Consider the following 19799-nt stretch of genomic DNA (forward strand, 5'->3'; position numbering starts at 1 on the left):
GCACGTTCGTGCCCCTCTCCCCCCCCCCCACACCCACACACCAATACTGTATACGTTAACGTACTGTAAGCGTTCTCTCTAGATAAATACGTACGTTTACCACTTGAACGCCAGACTCACCTTTAGAGATAGAATCACCTGTAGAGGTGGGAGAAGATCTACAGGTAAAATTACTTCAACTCTTGCTTTTCTATTTGAACTCTTGCTTTTCACTTTGTACTCTCGCTTTAACTTGAAACTCTCGCTATTCACTCTGTACGATTTTCACTTGGAATTCCCGCTATCATTTTAAACTCTCGCTTTACACTTTGAACTCTCGCTTTTCACTTTGAACTCTCGTTTTTTTTTACTTGAAACCCCGCTTTTCACCTGGAACTCTCACTTTGAACTCTCGCTTTTCACTTTGAACTCTCGCTTTTCACATGGAACTCTCACTTTGAACCTTCGCTTTTCACTTAAAACTCTCGTTTTCACTTGGAACTCTCGCTTTTCACTTGGAACTCGCACTCGCTTCGTTTTATAGAATCACGCAAAGGTAGTTTAGGGCAACAACGAACACAACTTTATGATTTATTAGCTAATTACACATTAATATATTTACGGTAGTTGACAGACTGTATTGCTACGCCCTATTGTCGCCACATATTTCGATCAACAGGCTGTCTGAAGGCTGTATGTTTGTAATGGAGTTGATTTTAACTAGGTTGACAGTGCAAGTTATCAGTAAAAATAGATAAGAAATACTCAACACTCCACAAAACTAGCTGCACTGTTCTCAAAGGATGTAAAATTATCATCGTAGAGAAACTTTAGTGCTCCTTCAAACTTTCTGCATATGGAATATTGTAATTATTATATTATCTTTAAACGTGGACAAACATACATGTATACAGCAGCGTTTTGACGAAGATTGTGTGGAATCGGTGTGGAATAAGACAAATTAAGGGTGTAGCTTCATTATATACGTCATCTAGTGATATTTCATTAACATTTTTAAATGACCATGATTTTGACCACATTGAGTCTGGTTATGATATTATTTACATCGTCGGCGGCCGGAGAGAAAGTTCTGGGTGAAGAAACGGACGAGTTTGATTTCGACGGTCTTCCTGGAGCCCAGCATGAGTTCAAGATTGAAATAGGAGCTGGGAGGGAAGAGTGTTTCTACCAGAAGATCGTGGCTGGTGGAAAGATCCACGTATCGTTTGAGGTTGGTAATATAAAATGAACTTTAAAGCTGCACTCTCACAAATATACCATTTTTACATTTTTTTTGTCTTGGAAAGAGCAACTTTTTGCGTAAATATCTGCAAACCAATGATATAAGATTGATGACAAAAAATCAGATCGTAGATTTTCATATTTCTGTTCAAAAAATAATGGTTAATGGCTACTAAGGGTTTAAGAAAAATGCATAAAACATCAATTTTTAAACTTAAATATAAAAATCTGCGATCTATTTTTTGTCAGCAGTCTTATATAACAAGTTTCCATGGAATTTCGCTAAAAATTGGCTCGTTCAAAGACAATAAAAAGTTGTCAAAGCGTCCAATCTGTGAGAGTGCAGCTTTAAGAAATTATATATCTTACGTATTGTTACACAATATTTAAGCGTGCGTTCTTTGTTTGTGTTTATACGTTAACTCCATTATCTGCACGGTAACCAAGAGGGCGGAGCTTGACCGTTCAATAAGTTGCGTGCGGATAAGCTAAAATGATATCCATATATATATATATATACGCACGGCACTTGTTAAACTCCGTCCCTGTAATATGGCACAAAATTGGTACCACTACCACAACAACTTCCCAGCAGCCTTGTGGTTAAAATCATACAACTCCGAATACATGTATTTGTATTATACTATGTGGAATACACGTTTAATACTATGTGGAATACATGTATAATACTATGTGGAATACAAGTATAATACTATGTGGAATACATGTACACTACTATGTGGAATACATGTATAATACTCTGTGGAATACATGTATAATACTTTGTGGAATACATGTATAATACTTTGTGGAATACATGAACAATACTATGTTGAATAAATGTACAATACTATGTGGAATACATGTATAATACTCTGTTGAATAAATGTACAATACTATGTGGAATACATGTATAATGCTTTGTGGAATACATGTATAATACTATGTGGAATACATGTATAATGCTTTGTGGAATACATGTATAATACTATGTGGAATACATGTATAATGCTTTGTGGAATACATGTATAATACTTTGTGGAATACATGTACTATACTATGTGGAATACATGTATAATGCTTTGTGGAATACATGTATAATACTATGTGGAATACATGTATAATACTATGTGGAATACATGTACAATACTATATGGAATACATGTATAATACTTTGTGGAATACATGTACTATACTTTGTGGAATACATGTACTATACTATGTGGAATACATGTATAATGCTTTGTGGAATACATGTATAATACTATGTGGAATACATGTATAATACTATGTGGAATACATGTATAATGCTTTGTGGAATACATGTATAATGCTTTGTGGAATACATGTATAATACTATGTGGAATACATGTATAATACTATGTGGAATACATGTATAATGCTTTGTGGAATACATGTATAATACTTTGTGGAATACATGTACAATACTATGTGGAATACATGTATAATGCTTTGTGGAATACATGTATAATACTATGTGGAATACATGTATAATACTATGTGGAATACATGTATAATACTTTGTGGAATACATGTACAATACTATGTGGAATACATGTACTATACTATGTTGCCAGGAATACATGTATTGTTTATTTAAACGTTCAAACTTTATATTTTATTTCTATGCACTTCTTAACAGTTGCCTGAAGCGCAAGTTTATCTAGTGCTTAATACAAGGTGGTCGATGTTCGAACTTAATGATTATAATCAGTAAAGCTAAACATTCCCTTAAATTTAAGTTAGTTAAACAAAGGGTATTGGATGCAACTGTAACTCCCCTCCCCTCGTTGCTAACTAAATACCATATACTGTGTTATAGGATTTCAATCAGAGTCTTGCGTAGCAACTATTAAATGACTGAGACTGCTTACCAAATATTGCTATATTTAGATTTTTTGTGTACCTCAGTTTCTTTCTTCTCACTTCTCGTGTAAGCTACGTTAAAGCTGCACTCTCACAGATTTACTGTTTTGACAACTTTTTTTATTTTTTGTCTTGGAATGAGAAAATTTCTGCCTAAATATCTGCAAACCAGTGATATAAGACTGCTGACAAAAGATCAAATTGCAGATTTTCATATTTCCGTAGAAAATTAATGTTTTATGGCTTAAACCGTTACTAGCGGTTTAAGAAAAATGCATAAAACATCATATTTATTTTAACTTAAATATGAAAATCTGCGATCTGATTTTTTGTCAGCAGTCTTATATCACTGGTTTGCAGATATTTACGCAAAAATTGGTTCATTCCAAGACAAAAAAAGGTTGTCAAAGCGGTAAATCTGTGAGAGTGCAGCTTTAAAACATACTTTGAATTATTATTTTTCGAATTTCTGGAAAGGCATTATTTAATTTTAAAGCTGCACTCTCACAGATTAAACGTTTTGACAACGTTTTTATTTTTTTGTCTTGGAACGAGCCATTTTTTGCGAAAATGCATGGTAACCAGTTATATAAGACAGCTGACAAAAAATAAGTCGCAGATTTTTATATTTAGTTCAAAACGGTTTAAGCCATAAAACATTAGTTTTCGAGCGGAAATATGAAAGTCTGCGATCTGATCTTTTGTCAGCAATCTTATATCATTGGTTTGCAGCCAGTTACGCAAAAAAATGCTCTTTCCAAGACAAAAAATAAAAAAAGTTGTAAAATTGGTAAATCGGTGAGAGTGCAGCTTTAAGGTAATCCAATATAAAAATGCTACTGGTAAAGTTTGTTTAAACGTTACACAATGTTAAGTTTGCATGTTATTAAAGTTTTCACCGTCTTTGCATCCTAATGGTGGATGGCTTACCTTTGGACTCACTGAAATTAAAACTATTGATTTGTAATTGACGTTATAATTGTAACTGAAGGAAAGCTGTCCGACACTGCATACATACATGTTTATTGGCTGTTCCGTAACCTCTTTTACTGTTTTCTTTTTAATTTATTGATTTTTTTACGTGAAACCGATTCTGGTCAAGGCCTAGAAATGTTTTTTTTAGGGTAGCATCCCCAAAATTATTTGGTATGGTAGGTAGGGATTTCATTTTCCCAGATGTACTTTGACGATATCATTTTCTTGCAAATAGCACTATATTTTGCAAATGTCACTCATATATTGCTGTTGCTATGGAGCTTTATTCCATGTCAAAAAGTTAATTTCAGTTTATGTTTAAACAAAATTATGTACTAGGGTCGGCGTCTATTATTCGGTAAGGTCGGGTTACCCGAAACAATGTTTTTTGTAAGGGCTTATGTGAAATTGAATCGTAAGCATATTCTTTTTACATGACAGGGGGACATCAAAGGATGACAAATGCGCATATCAACCATATGTGACGCCTCCCCCGGGCATTTAAACACATGTTCACATGTCACAACATAATTATATTGAAAATTCTCTGTTGTACCACACTGATTTTTTTTCGATATTTACAAAGCCCTTTGCCTTCCAAAATGGAAAAATCTTTGTGAGCAATTAAATTTTTGTATATTTCCTTCAAGAAAACCGCGTCACAGTATTAGGAAAATATTATGTTGTTGTTTTTCTGACTGAAAAATTGACCAGTCCTTTTAAGGCATACACAATTCGGAACTCCTCGGTCATTTTTATCGAAAAAAAACATCGGATGTATTTGGACGCTTTACAATGTCAGAAATCGGTACACTTTAAGTCCGCCGCAAGTAGATCGCGTAGTTATTTAATTTAGCACTTAAACTTAATGGCTTAACTCATAGGCATCTTTTGTTATGATTATGTTTGCAATTATACACTTCACTGGCAATTAATTTAAACTTAGATCAACAAGTACAAGCTACAACACTACATTTAATTACTGATGTAATTAAAAAAATACGAACTATACTGATGTTCCGGCATACATCCTCTCTGTTATTGTTATTCGATATGTTAGATATGTTTGTTATTCATGTCTGAAAATAGCTCATTGAGCTAATATTTCTTGTTAACACATACCCGACTTTAAATAAAGATTCTTGTATCTTGTATCTTGTTGGTTTCGATAAAAATGGAGGAGCTCCGAATGAACGAAATGCACCAGTCAATTGTAACCACGGCCCAAGAGGTCCGGGTGTATACCGGGGAAAGACGGGGAAATGGGCCGTGTTTTTACTTTCCAGGTGGCCCCGCAGTGCCGGGTGACTGCGGTGGGTTTGTCTTCACGCTAAATGTAGCGGGAAATTGGTCTTATCTAGGGTCCCATGGGTGCGGGGGCATTTGGCGGGTTTTTTACCAGCAGATTGTCCCCGCAGGGCGGAGACTTTGCACGGGCTTGGCTCGACCAAAAGTAAGTCAAAGTCCCCGCTATACCTCGGACCTGGGGGGGGGGGCGTGGTTACAAGTGACTGGTGCATAAACAAATCCCCGACTATAGGATATATGTACAACTATTTTTTTCTGGCTTGTTTTTGAAAATAGAATACAGATTTAGCATATTTATCCAACATTACAATGATATAAAAGCGATTGTGTAAAGTGGCTTTTCTTGTGGCAACTGCATGCCTCATTCGGAACTCCTCGGTCATTTTTTTTCGGAAGTGTATTATTGCAAACATAATTAGGATTCTCAAGAGTTAAATCATGAGTTCCGAATATTGTGCCTACAAATACCGGAAAGTGGAGAGCATTCTTCTCGAGGTTTGTAATGGCCAAAACATTAGGAAAAAATATTTCACGACGGTCTTTTTTTTTCGAAGTGAAGATTGAGTTATTAACCGAAACTAGACGAAAATTTAATTTCACGACGGTCCAATATTTCTTAATATATACAATTTAAAGAGCAAACCAATTCATCATTCTAAATTATTTTATTGGGAAATACATCATTACATATGTTTTGAATTTTATAAATACAGTATACTATACACTTACACATACTTTAATTTTCTAATAAATTTTAAGCTTGGGTTTTTGGTATAAGATTGAGATCAATTTCTTTTTTTTCTATTATAATAACACAGTTCTGTTTCTTTTAACTATTGGTCCATCGAGTATTTCCCCACACCACCTTCAGCAATCACTTGTTAGCTGCAATGTTCATTGTAAGTTTCTTGAATTGCTTGCAGTAGTAAAACATGGGCCCCGTTATGATGATCATGAGCACCACACCGTGAAGGTACTTTATCTGGAATGACAAAAAGATAAAGACATATTAAATAATATAATTTTTAATTATATCAGTTATTACGAATAATCAGGCTGTTTAATACTAGTTACAGTCTCTCCAAGGTTTTTATTAGTTACAGTTCCCTATAGTTAGTACTAGGTACAGTTCCCCATGGTTAGTACTAGTTACAGTTTCCATGGTTAGTACTTAATTGTTCCTGTTACCCATGATTAGTACTTGTTACGGTTCCCCCTGGGTAGCACGAGTTACAGTTACCCATGGTTAGTACTAGTTACAGTCACCCATGGTTAGTACTAGTTACTGTTACCCATGGTTAGTACTAGTTACAGTTTCCATGGTTAGTACTAGTTACTGTTACCCATGGTTAGTACTAGTTACAATACCCCCTGGGAAGTACGAGTTACAGTTACCCATGGTTAGTACTTGTTACAGTTCCCCTTGGGTAGCACTATTTACAGTTTCGCATGGTTAGTACTACTAGTTACAGTTCCCCCTTGGTAGCACTAGTTACAGTTCCCCATGGTTAGTACTAGTTACAGTTCCCATAGTTAGTACTACTAGTTACAGTTCCCTCTGGGTAGCACTACTGCAGTTACAGTTCCCCATGGTTAGTACTAATTACAGTTCTCATGGTTAGTACTATTAGGTATAGTCCCCATGGTTAGTACTACTGTTACAGTTACCCATCATGGCATGGGTTGTACTAGTAATTGTTACCCATGGTTAGTACTAGTTACGGTTTCCCCGCGGTAGCACTAGTTACAGTTTCCCTTGGGTAGCACTTGTTACAGTTCCCCCTGGGTAGCACTACTGCAGTTACAGTTCCCCATGGTTAGTACTAGTTACAATTCCCATGGTTAGTAATACTAGATACAGTCTGTCCCCATGGTTAGTACTGGTTACAGTCTCCATGGTTAGTACTAGTTACAGTCTCCATGGTTAGTACTTGTTACAGTCTCAATGGTTAGTACTAGTTACAGTTTCCATGGTTAGTACTAGTTACAGTCTCCATGGTTAGTACTAGTTACAGCCACCATGGTTTGTACTAGTTACAGTCTCCATGGTTAGTAGTAGTTACAGTCCCCATGGTTACTACTAGTTACAGTCTCCATGGTTAGTACTAGTTACAGTCCCCATGGTTACTACTAGTTACAGTCTCCATGGTTAGTACTAGTTACAGTCCCCATGGTTAGTACTAGTTACAGTCTCCATGGTTAGTACTATTAGTTACAGTTTGAATGGAATTGAATTGCCATTTGTAAATCCTGAATGATTTTGATGGTTCTCGAAACAGTTGCATTGTAATTTCCTTATTTATAACAGAATAAAGCTAAGGTCATTACTTTTGTTTAGTTTTTATTTGAATAAATAATATTTTTTTTTAAGTTAGTGGCCCGTTTAGTTTAATCTTCAAATACTTTTCTGTCAAGAAATAACAATAAAGCATAAAGACATTTTGAACGATCAAAGTTCGACTTCATCATCAACTTTATGTATATATTATACATGAATTGATATTGTAAGAAAACGTACGTTTTTCGGCATGCGGTACTTGGGAAGTCCATATGTAAATTTGGCCTGCTGAATAAGCGTAGAGCGATGTGTAAAAGTCATCAGACCTTTTGAAATTTGACCCAGTCCTCGCATTGTGCTTGTTATGCAAGGTTATTTAGCGGAAGTAGCATTATAATTTCTACGTCATATCCGGCAGATTGATAATGACGTAATGGCACTGCCCTATTGTTGATAATTTAATTGAAGTTTGTTAAAAGAAACGTATTTTAAAATAACTGTTTAATAGTATATTATTTGTGAAGTTTTAAAAAGAAATCTCTGCTTCATTTTCTCCAGTATATTTCTACCGTTATTGTGTATAAATCTACCATTTTTTATAGCGGAAAGCGGAGAGCTGGGGTGGGGGCTGAAATTTGTCAAAATTTTACGAGGTGAGGGCCAATCCCACCATACCAACTTCGCAATATAAGTATACCCCCCCCCCCCCCCCTAAAATCGTCAAAGTTTACTGTTTATTTCAATTCAGGTGTATACAATAAAATACGCCCGCAATGCACTATTTAGGACTAAAGGTTTTTTCTGGAGGGACTAACCCCTAAAACCCATCCATGCACTATATAAACCAAATGTATTTTAGTTCTGAGGGAGCGGTAAAGGTCAAAAGGTTACGCCCCTTATCTACGTCCTCTCTAGTGTCAAATCTTGGAGCCGCCCCTGGGGAGCACGTCCTCAGTAGCGGGCCCAAGGTACAATCCCTCTGTCATCAAAACCTGAGCTCTCCTGTTAAAGATATATTTTAATATTTACATTCATTTGCTCACTATAGACTTAGTGAACTTTTCCTAATTCTTGACCAACGCTGTCATAAAATGCTCTCTACTTTTCGTCAAATTTATTAATACGCATATTTATATCATTTACTTCTTGTAGTGCCTATACTGACGTTTTCGATGTGTATCATTTTTAGGTTTCTTTAATTTTAGCTTGAAAATAACAACAATTTTAACCCTCTATGATTACCTATGGTGGCATACAACTGCCGTAAGATAACCTGTTAAAGCTGCACTCTCACAGATATACCATTTTTACAACTTTTTTATTTTTATTTTTTTGTCTTGGAAAGAGCAAATATTTGCACAAATATCTGCAAATAAATGATATAAGATTGCTGACAAAAATCAGATCGTAAATTGTCATATTTCCGTTCGAAAATTAATGTTTTATTGCTTAAACCGTTACTAACGGGTTAAGAAAAATGCCTAAAACATCATTTTTTGAACTGAAATATAAAAATCTGCGATCTAATTTTTTTTGTCAGCAGTCTAATTAACTGGTTTCCATGGATTTTCGCAAAAATTGGCTCGTTCCAAGACAAAAAATAAATAAGCTGTCAAAACGTTCAATCTGTAAGAGTGCAGCTTAAATAAATAACGTCAGCGGATTGTTTCGTGTTTACCACTTAATTTTCGCCATAATTATCTAGCTTTCTAGTTAATATTCGTGTTACCTTTTTGGAAAGATAAATATCAAGAGACTAAAAAATGGCTTGAAAATGCCCAGAACTGTCACATATTATCTTTTTACACAACACTAACACGATAACTAGTTTATGGTTTTCGAAATCCACTAAATAAGTAATGCACCAGTCAATTGTAACCACGGCCCCTCCAGGTACGGGGTATACCAGGGAAATGGGCCGAGTTTTTACCTTTCAGGTGGCCCCGCAGTGCCGGGTGAATGCGTTGGTTTTGTCTTCGTTTTAAATATAGCGGGAAATTGGCCTTATCTAGGGTCCCTGGGGTGCGGGGGCATTTGGCGGGGATTTTACCATCTGTTTGTCCCCGCAGAGCGGGGATTTTAGCCGGGGTTGGCTGGACCGAAAGTCAAAGTCCCCGCTATTCCCCGGACCTGGGAGAGCCGTGGTTTCAATTGACTGGTGCATAACCTACATGTACTAACTGGTTAACGTAATAAGATTCGTGTTACCACTTAGCTAACAGGTTATCTTACGGCAGTGTTTATGCCACATTTTTACCCTTTTCCCTATTCATTGCACGTATTGTATATTAGTATGACTATAAATGATAAAAATATGATAATAATATTTTCATTTTTAGAATGCAGCATATACGATGTAGTTATTATTAAAGGTATTGGAGGGCGGGAGCATCGACGTGTACATGCCCAACCTCTTCAACCCCCAGGGTCACCATCTTGACCAATCGACAGGGGAATCGGACGGGGTCTTGTTGACAATGGCTGACGTCACCGGTAACCATGCCTACCGACTAATATTTTGGCGTGGACAATTTATTTACAGCATGGCAGTGGTGGCAGAATATGTTTTAAGCTATTAGATATACAATCATGTAAATATTGGATTCATGGTGATTCCATTTTGTTGAAGTGGTACCATTTGAAAGGACTTTATGGGTATAAAAACAATCAGTACAAACTATACCGAAAACAATATCGGAAACAAGTTATTTAAGCATTTATTCGGATCTCCTCGGCCATTTTTATCGAAAGCAACCTCGGATGTATATGGACGGTTTACAATGTCAGAAATCGGTACACTTTAATTACGCTGCAATCTCTTTATGTATAATGTATTTAATGTCATTTATTTTGGCATTGGTGCGTTTACCGATTGGCATTGGTGCGTTCACCGATTGGCATTGGTGCGTTCACCGATTGGCATTGGTGAGTTCACCGATTGGCATTGGTGAGTTCACCGATTGGCATTGGTGAGTTCACCGATTGGAATTGGTGCGTCGACCGATTCGCATTGGTGCCTCTACCGATTGGCATTGGTGGGTCCACCGATTGGAATTGGTGCGTTCACCGATTCGCATTGGTGCCTCTACCGATTGGCATTGGTGGGTCCATCGATTGGAATTGGTGAGTTCACCGATTGGAATTGGTGCGTCGACCGATTCGCATTGGTGCCTGTACCGATTGGCATTGGTGCCTCTACCGATTGGCATTGGTGAGTTCACCGATTGGCATTGGTGAGTTCACCGTTTGGCATTGGTGGGTCCACCGATTGGAATTGGTGCGTTCACCGATTCGCATTGGTGCCTCTACCGATTGGCATTGGTGGGTCCACCGATTGGAATTGGTGAGTTCACCGATTGGCATTGGTGAGTTCACCGATTGGCATTGGTGGGTCCACCGATTGGCATTGGTGCCTCTACCGATTGGCATTGGTGAGTTCACCGATTGGCATTGGTGAGTTCACCGATTGGCATTGGTGGGTCCACCGATTGGAATTGGTGCGTCGACCGATTCGCATTGGTGCCTCTACCGATTGGCATTGGTGAGTTCACCGATTGGCATTGGTGCGTTCACCGATTGGAATTGGTGCGTCGACCGATTCGCATTGGTGCCTCTACCGATTGGCATTGGTGGGTCCACCGATTTGAATTGGTGCGTCGACCGATTCGCATTGATGCCTCTACCGATTGGCATTGGTGGGTCCACCGACTGGAATTGGTGCGTCGACCGATTCGCATTGGTGCCTCTACCGATTGGCATTGGTGAGTTCACCGATTGGCATTGGTGCGTTCACCAATTGGAATTGGTGCGTCGACCGATTCGCATTGGTGCCTCTACCGATTGGCATTGGTGGGTCCACCGATTGGAATTTGTGCGTCGACCGATTGGCATTGGTGCCTCTACCGATTGGCATTGGTGCCTCTACCGATTGGCATTGGTGCCTCTACCGATTGGCATTGGTTGGTCCACCGATTTATACTAACAACACTAGTATCAACTAACATCAAGGGGCAGAGTTACTATAGTTAACTCATTACACGGGACAATGTTGTTGTTGAAGGCTATTATAGTTAGGCCATATCAAATTAAATATATGTTTAGCGTTACATTCATATTTCAAAACATACATACTCGGATGAAGAAAAAAACAAGTGCCGTAAAAAGGATTGTCTTTGCTAAGTAAGTATCTAATATCTATGGGACTAACATGTAACATAACCACTGACTTGATAACATAATATGAAACATACAAGATACAAGACTCTTTATTTAAAGTCGGGTGTATGCTGACAAGAAACATTAGCTCAATGAGGTATTTTTCGACATAATAACAAACATGCATACCATATCAAGCATAATATAGCGCTGGTGATCAGGAAAATAACTCAACAGGCTGAACAACACATAACTTCCATGGTATCAAGGTACATTCGGAACTCCTCGGCCATTTTCCATCGACGACAACCTCGGATGTATATGGACAGTTACATTGTCAGAAATCTAAACATTTAACTACGCTGCAAGTAGATCGCGTAGTAATTTCAATTTAGCAGTTAAACTGAATGACTTTACTCTTGGGAATCAATATTATTTATGCAATAATCATGTGACACTATAATGACTATCAGTTTAGACTTGGTAATAAACAATACACGTTAAAACACTTCAATTATTAATATTCTTATTCAAAATCTTACGAACTACTTCTACCGATGAACCGCCATACATCCGAGGTTATTTTCGATGGAAAATGGCCGAGAAGTTCCGAATGATCAAATTACTTACTTCAATAGGTTAGAACGCATGTGAGTTATCTTTGCTAGATAGGTCAGTTGGTATAATATCTGACTTGTCAGAATGGGTCCCGGGTTTAATCCCAAGAAATGCCACGTACTTTCCGGATCTTGTGGCATTACTAGCTTTGCTAAAAAATAATGACCCCTGATTTAACGGGTTTCAACACAGGTTCTACGCGGAGGGGACGGGAATTCCGCCCTGTATCTGCTCGACCATGACCACGTCACGGACCGGATATCCGTCCTTGAGAAGACGGACCAGGTGCCCCGCGGGGGCTTCCAGTATGGGCCCTTCGAGGAAACAAGTAATACGGGCTCTCCATGGGAAACACCTGTCGGGGCTTGACCTACATAATTCCGTTCCTCGACTTCTCTTTCCCTCCAAACCCTTAATGGTTTCTGTCTATACCTTCAGCCGTTTGTCATATTTAGTTTCCCTGGTTCCTTAGCTTAATGACCATTTGGTAGATGGAATCCTTCTTCCTCTCTAGCCATGGCGTGGGTCTTGTGGAACATCTTTAGTTTTGCAGTGAAACTTTTCTCCTGGTGCAGTATTCCCGAACGTATTAAGTCTTAGTTTGACTCTCAGACTCAGAAAACTGCATTCTTAAATATACTTTGACTACAGACATGCGTTTGAGTTCAGCACATATTATTTGTAACAGATACACCATTTGTATCCATATTTGCTCATAAAAATTAACATTTTAATTACTACAGTCGAAATTCGTTGGCTCGATATCCCTGGGACCAGTCAAAATACCTCGAGCCTCGCGAGTTTCGAGCAAAGCGGGAATGCGCACACAGAGTAAAATAAAACCTGTCATTCAATCGAGCCAACAAGGAAATCGAGCCAAGCGAAATCGAGCCAACGGGTTTCGCCTGCTGCTGATCAAATATCAATCGTTAAAAATCGGTAATTTCCGGCAAGCTTCGGAATAGGCTGTTGGAGTGATACGAGTGTAAAAACATATGGAAATACTATGTATTTTAGAATCAAAGCAATACGTTTTTATTATTTTGTTTATTCCTTCCTCAGCGTTTTCCAGAAACTAAAAATGCTGTCCTTGGTTGTATGCATGCTCTTTAAATTGTATGCATGAATATGGCTAGCACGGGAAATGTTTGCATGTATACGCGTGTGCACGGGGAATGTCTGCATGTTTGTTTGTGCATGTTTGTAGGTGTTAAGGGGAGGTGATCAACTCATGGACTTTTACATTCGGAAACCCTCGCTCATTACCCCGGTACAGGAGGCCCGAGCGACGGAACGCTGGATAGCGGTAGTTGATCCCGAGGAAGAAGGTACCCAAACACCGCCCCATATGGTTAATTTGTTGTAGCATTGCTGCGTTTTAAGTCTTTGTGTGGTGTTGGTATAACAATCACGTTGAACATTGATATTATTTGTTTGTTATGGGCTGTTATTCAATATTGGTCTTAATTGAATATAAAAGCGATGTAGCTAATCGGATAAATGTTTTTTTTAATTACTGACCAAAAGAATGATTGAAGTCAATGATGTATAAATTAAGTTGAATATTGAATAACCAAAAACATTTTAATGAATTTAAAATTTCTAAAAAAAAAATAATCAAAATATAAATATGATATGTATGCTCTATAAGATTACATAAGTTCACATTACAACCCCACGCAGGGCCGTACGCGATATGTCTGGACAACACCCAGTCGAGAATGGCCTCAAAGTTGGTATATGTGTACCTGGTTACCTACGTGGAGGAGGAATGGTCCAAGTACAGACAGGAAATTGAAGATCTCTCGTTGACAGTCTCTAACTTTACAGTAAGTTATCTCCTCTGTTTCGTAGAAAGCAAAGAACATTAGAAACTAGCGCGTAGAAAGAGGGACCCCTCTGAATATTTCAAGTCAAATTATGTATTTCCATATTGTAAAATCAGCCTGCATTGTACCATATTTTTGGAAAAACTTTCACAACACAATACTGAGTATTTTCAGTACCGAGGAATAAGTCGCAACTTGAGGAGGGGGAGTACGTGCCAAGTTGCGTCCCTTTAACGCCGCCCCATGTTGTCTTTGCGTCCTTATACGCCACGTATGACTATAGGGCTATTTTTTAACCATACATTCAGTCACTTACAAGTATGTTGTTGTCTTCACTGATTGCACCATGTTGGGGAGAGTGTCCTTTGATTTTATTTTCACATTACCGCCAATATCGAAATAGTATCAAGTAGGCGGAGCTTATGCGTGCGATAAGTAGAGTGCCGATAAATTACAACGCTGTTCACTTTATATACATCTATATATAAATGAAAGCTAGTTATTAAACGTTGCTCTTGACAGCGTTTGACTAAACAGTCATTCGAAACTCCTCGGCCATTTTTATCGAAAACAACCTCGGATGTATGCCGGTACACCGGAAGAAGTAGTTCGTATTTTTTTTTAATTATATCATTAATCAAATGTAGTGTTTAAGCTTGTATTTAATGATCTAAGTTTAAATTGATTGCCAGTAAAGTGTATTATTGCAGACGTAACTAAGATTCCCAAGACATTAAGTTTAACTGCTAAATTAAATTACTACGCGATCTACTTGCAGCGGACTTTAACATATCAATTTTTGAGTATGTAAACCGTCCAAATACATCCGATGTTGTTTTCGAGAAAAATTGACGCGGAGTTCCGAATGACTAAACAGTTTCTTAATCCATCGACCTTGTGATTAAAAATGATAAATCTCGCGGCACGCGCTCGTGTATAATCTTCATAACTCGAGCAACGGATGCAGACACTATTACAGTGCCAGGAAATACTAAGTAACGGTATTCATTACGACTTAATATAATACATTTTGATATAATGGAATTATTTCACTGGTTAGCAACGGAATACCTAGAACCGTTTTCGTATAAAAATTCTGAATAAATGGAGTTCTTTAACTGATTAGCCATCAGAGGTGTAGCTAGCCCTCTATTTATATGGATTCATAATTGTGCTGGGGGAGTGTACCGGGGGCATGCCCACACGGACATTTTTGAAAAACCATGGTGCAATCTGGTGCATCCTGGGCGTTATGAGGTGCCTTATTTAGTACTGGAAAAAAGACAGTATTAGGATCATGTAGTCAAGAACGCATACTGCATCGGTTTTAATTTTGTTTTTGTCAAAATTATGTGGATTCAGTCGCGTACCCGCGTATAGGCAGCTACGCGCCTGGCCATGCACTACTAAGTAACCGTATTCTTTTAGAGTTCTGATAAAAATATGGAGTTCTTTCACTGACAAGCCTCGAACTACTTAGAATCGGTAATCGTTGAAAGTCCGGTAAATGAAGAATATATTTATACTTTTCAGGACACAATCCAGCACGTGCAAGAATCAATCACGGACGCTCTCGTGCACCAGGCCAAGAGTCGTATGGATGTTATTCGCGACTGGTATACGATAACGGGAAATAACTCTTACGTTCAACGTTGGTCCATGTGTCAATGTGTAGTTGTCGTTCTTAGTGCTTGCATTCAAGTTTACTTCGTGCGAAGACTGTTTAGATTCACGACTGTCACTGGAACACATAAACCAAGGGCATAGATACTAGATAGTGTATGAGTGTCGCCTCCGAAGGATGGTAGACACAAAGGGATTCATTCGGAACTCCTCGACCATTTTTATCGAAAACAACCTCGGAAGCATTCGGAACTCCTCGGCCATTTTATCGAAAACAACCTCGGATGTATTTGGACGGTTTACATACTCAAAAAGTGGTACGTTTAAGTCCGCTGCAAATAGATCGCGTAGTAATCTTAATTAGTTGTTAAACTTTAGGACTTATCTCTTGGGAATCTTAATTATGTTTGCAATAATACACTTCACTGGCAATCAATTTAAAGTGAGAGCAATGAATACAACTCTTAAACACTACATTTAATTAATGATATTATTCAAAAATTTACGGACTACTTCTACTGATGTAACGGCATACATCCGAGGTTGTTTTCAATAAAAATGGCCGAGGAGCTCCGAATGCCTCGGAAGTATTTGGACGGTTTACAGACTTAAAAAGTGGTCCGCCTCAAGTAGATCGCGTAGTAATTTTATTGAGCAGTTAGATTTTATGACTTTACTCTAAAGAAACTTAATTATGTTTGCAATACACTTCACTGGTAATCAATTTAAACTTAGATCAATTAATACACTCTAAAACCTAAAACATTACATTTAATAAATGATATTATGATTGATATAATCAAACACAATACAAACAACTTTAAACGGATGTACGGGCATACATCCGATGTTGTTTTCGATAAAAATTGCCGAGGAGCTCCGAATGATAGGGATTACTTTGGCCAGTGTCGTCGTCCAAGGCGTCGGCGTAACACTTTCGTTTCTGATTGATAACTTTTGTAAAGTCTTTAAAGGGGCTAGACACCAGATGATACGATTGCAAGAAAAAAAGAAAATTGTCAAAAACTTAAATAAAATTGACACTTACTTACTGATGCATCGCATCTCTTACGACATATATGCATCTTTTGCAGTCCTTGTGCATGTTTCCAATTCGAAATTTACTGGGGTTGTATACCACATAAATCAAGTAAGTTTGAAAATAGCGTCGGTATATTTATCTTAACTCATAATCAGATATGAGTTAAACTTGGAAACCATTATGCGCTGTTTTTAAACTTGGAAACACTGGTGAGACAGCAACATGAATGTTGCGTTTATTATTTCAATCATGTAAAATGATGTATTATCGGTCTCCTATTAGCTGGCATTGACAATCCCGTGCTTGGTTTGACGAAATACTGTAATTGCCGATTGTTGGACCATCTGGTGTCTAGCTCCTTTAAACTGAGAAATGGCCCATATTGGTTTTGGAGTCAGTAGACTTAATGTTAGGGTGTTGGTGGAGGGCGCTCCCGACAGACGGCACATCCGATTCGCAGATTTCTTGTTATTTATATTGTTTAAGTAAATAGGTTCATTAGTTTTATTTCAGTTGTTGACGGGTTCTAAATTGCTTAACTGCTATAGTGGACCACAGTTTCAACAGCTCATGCGTTTCTCTACACATCATACATAAATCATGGCTTAAAAAATATTTTTTTATTAAAAAATGAGAAAGTTCTTCAACAAAAACATATCAAGTTCTGGTTAACAAAAAATATATATTATAACTGGAAAACTTTGAACTTGCACTATTGAGTAAGGAACGTGAGTATTGCTGGAAAATTTCCTAAAAAGTCAAATCAAGATGGTAGGTTATTAAAACTGTTTATATGTACTCTTAAACAAATGTGACATTTGACGATCATGACTAACTATATCTACATAGTATGTACTTATATGTGAATAAAGACCTCGAAGAAATAAAACTGAGAATGAAAAACTGACTTAATTTCTACCCCCCCCCCCCCCCCGAGCCCGAACCCGAGGTGCCTTGATGAAAAGTGAAAGCTCTAATCGAATATTTCAGAGTGTAGATCGTAGGTCCATTCACGGTGTCCTATGGTCAAAATAATTGTCTCAATGAACTTTCGTAAGCAAGCTGGAAGAAATAATTGCCGTTTCTATAAACGAGATCAAACACCATTTTTTAGTCTATGGACAATAAATTTGTTATCGCTGATGTTGTATAACTGATTGAAAATGATGTATTTTCCCCAGATTTGGTTCAAAGTCGAAAAGATTTAAAATGGTGAAGAAATAGTGAAGTTATCTTTGTTTAAAGTCTTTTTTCAAATCAAAATATTGCCTTCCGACTTAGCATATATGACATAATTTACCACGTGGTATACACACACTGATGAAGCTTGGTTATCTATTAGTAAAAATGTAATTTGAAAACTTAATGCTATAACAGTGTGTGTATACCACGTGATGCTACGTCGGAAGGCAATATTTTGCTTCAAATGAAGACTTTAATACACAAAGATAACTTCTTTATTTTTTCACTATTTTGAATGAAACAAAGTGCAGCATATGTACGTCGAAGTGTTTGAGGAAACTTATCACCTAATAAAACTCCGGTAATATAATAAGCATTAACTGCCCTATGTTTCATTTAAAATGGTGAAGAAAAAGAAAATTATCTTTGTTTTTAGTCATCATTCCCACAGGGGCAGGTTGCGTTGTTTTGACACACCACGCCCCCGTCCGTTTTTTGATATTTTTTTATCATTTTTTTATCAAATTTTAGTAAGAATATGATGTGGTAAGTTACCACATCATATTCTTACTAAAATTTGATAAAAAAAAAAAAAAAAAAAAAACGGACGGGGGCGTGGTGTGTCAAAACAACGCAACCTGCCCCTGTGATCATTTTAAGCAAAAAGGTGTTTTCCGACGAAGCATTTATGACGTAATTCATCACGTGGTATCCACACACTGGTGAAGGTAATTGTAATATATCTAAATGGGATACACGTCGACAGAAAAGCGTCCTATCATATTATTCCTTTTACTATAATATGTCTCCTGTGAGTATTTCAAACTTTAAACACACTGCGGAAATAAAAAAATAAAACTAGAACTGAGTTTATGTTTGAACCAATGAAATTGCAATTACTTTTTACACACATAGGGCGTCTTTGGGCGCTTGTTTCCAGGATAGAATCGAGTCGATTCGGAATGTGTAACTCGCGCAAAACGCCCTAACACCGGGAACCGGTAGTAGAGTTGTTCGCTGTAAATCATGCACGCATCGTTCTTACCTTTACTTTCCGCCATTTTGTTCTTGTGTCCCGGTTTGTAGGTAGTGTGGAATTTTGACCCGAGAACAATGTTCTTGGACCTTGTTTGTGTCGTTAGGGCGAATGTATCTAGGATCGGATACAGAAGAACAAGAAGAACGAAGCGCCCAAAGACGCCACATCCCGAAATGTCTATCGGAAATGACGTCATGAATAAATCGCAGAAATGATTTTATTCAATTGCTTGAATATCTACACAAAATCAACAATAAAGATATTAAATACGATTTGGGCTGTATATTGTGCATTTATTAATTATTTAAAGCTTTTGGAAAAACAGTTTTATTTATGTGTGGAAAACATAAAGTTGACCAAGCCCTAAAAATGTATTCTTATAATGCTGTAAGTAGAGGTATTGAAGTTAAAGATGCACTCTTAATCCCAATTAAGATTTACCAATATTAATTAAAAAAACTTATTTAATATTCGAAAAACGATGAATACATGTCGATAACAATGGTTCTTATGAAGCCGATACCTAGTTTATTTTGAAAGGATATATATAATGAGCATAAAACACAGTATTTCTACCATATGAGAATATAGTAGACCACAGTAAATCTTTTAGCATTCACCAATCATTCATTATTTTTCGCT

General features: G+C 37.3%; 1 protein-coding gene and 1 long non-coding RNA gene across 4 annotated transcripts; one reads left to right on the plus strand and one right to left on the minus strand.

Annotated features, from left to right (window-relative positions):
• The first annotated feature begins 664 nt into the window (after positions 1-664).
• On the plus strand, positions 665-17833 carry LOC128246613 (transmembrane emp24 domain-containing protein 6-like). 3 transcript variants are annotated; one of them, XM_052964910.1, is made up of 4 exons: positions 665-1210; positions 10042-10162; positions 14126-14271; positions 15805-17833. In XM_052964910.1, exons 1-4 carry the CDS (start codon positions 998-1000, stop codon positions 16036-16038), a joined length of 714 nt encoding a protein of 237 aa, XP_052820870.1. In that variant the 5' UTR covers positions 665-997; the 3' UTR covers positions 16039-17833. The 3 variants fall into 3 exon arrangements, with proteins under 3 accessions (XP_052820870.1, XP_052820869.1, XP_052820871.1); XM_052964909.1 differs by lacking the exon at positions 10042-10162 and adding an exon at positions 12635-12770; XM_052964911.1 differs by lacking the exon at positions 10042-10162 and adding an exon at positions 13650-13770.
• LOC128246616 (uncharacterized) lies at positions 6042-8041 on the minus strand. Its single transcript, XR_008263292.1, has 2 exons — positions 7910-8041; positions 6042-6373 (listed from the first exon to the last, which is right to left on the minus strand). It is a non-coding gene; the product is annotated as an uncharacterized LOC128246616 (long non-coding RNA).
• Positions 17834-19799: the final 1966 nt, after the last annotated feature.

This window comes from Mya arenaria, chromosome 9 (genome assembly GCF_026914265.1).
Source record: "Mya arenaria isolate MELC-2E11 chromosome 9, ASM2691426v1".
Lineage (NCBI taxonomy): Eukaryota > Metazoa > Mollusca > Bivalvia > Myida > Myidae > Mya > Mya arenaria.

Excerpts from the sequence above, each read along its gene's own strand:
- LOC128246613 (XM_052964909.1), top strand. The coding sequence starts at position 998 with ATGACCATGATTTTGACCACATTGAGTCTGGTTATGATATTATTTACA. Across the intron at positions 1,211-12,634 it reads AGATCCACGTATCGTTTGAG|GTTCTACGCGGAGGGGACGG; the intron begins GTTGGTAATATA and ends GTTTCAACACAG. Across the intron at positions 14,272-15,804 it reads TGACAGTCTCTAACTTTACA|GACACAATCCAGCACGTGCA; the intron begins GTAAGTTATCTC and ends TATACTTTTCAG.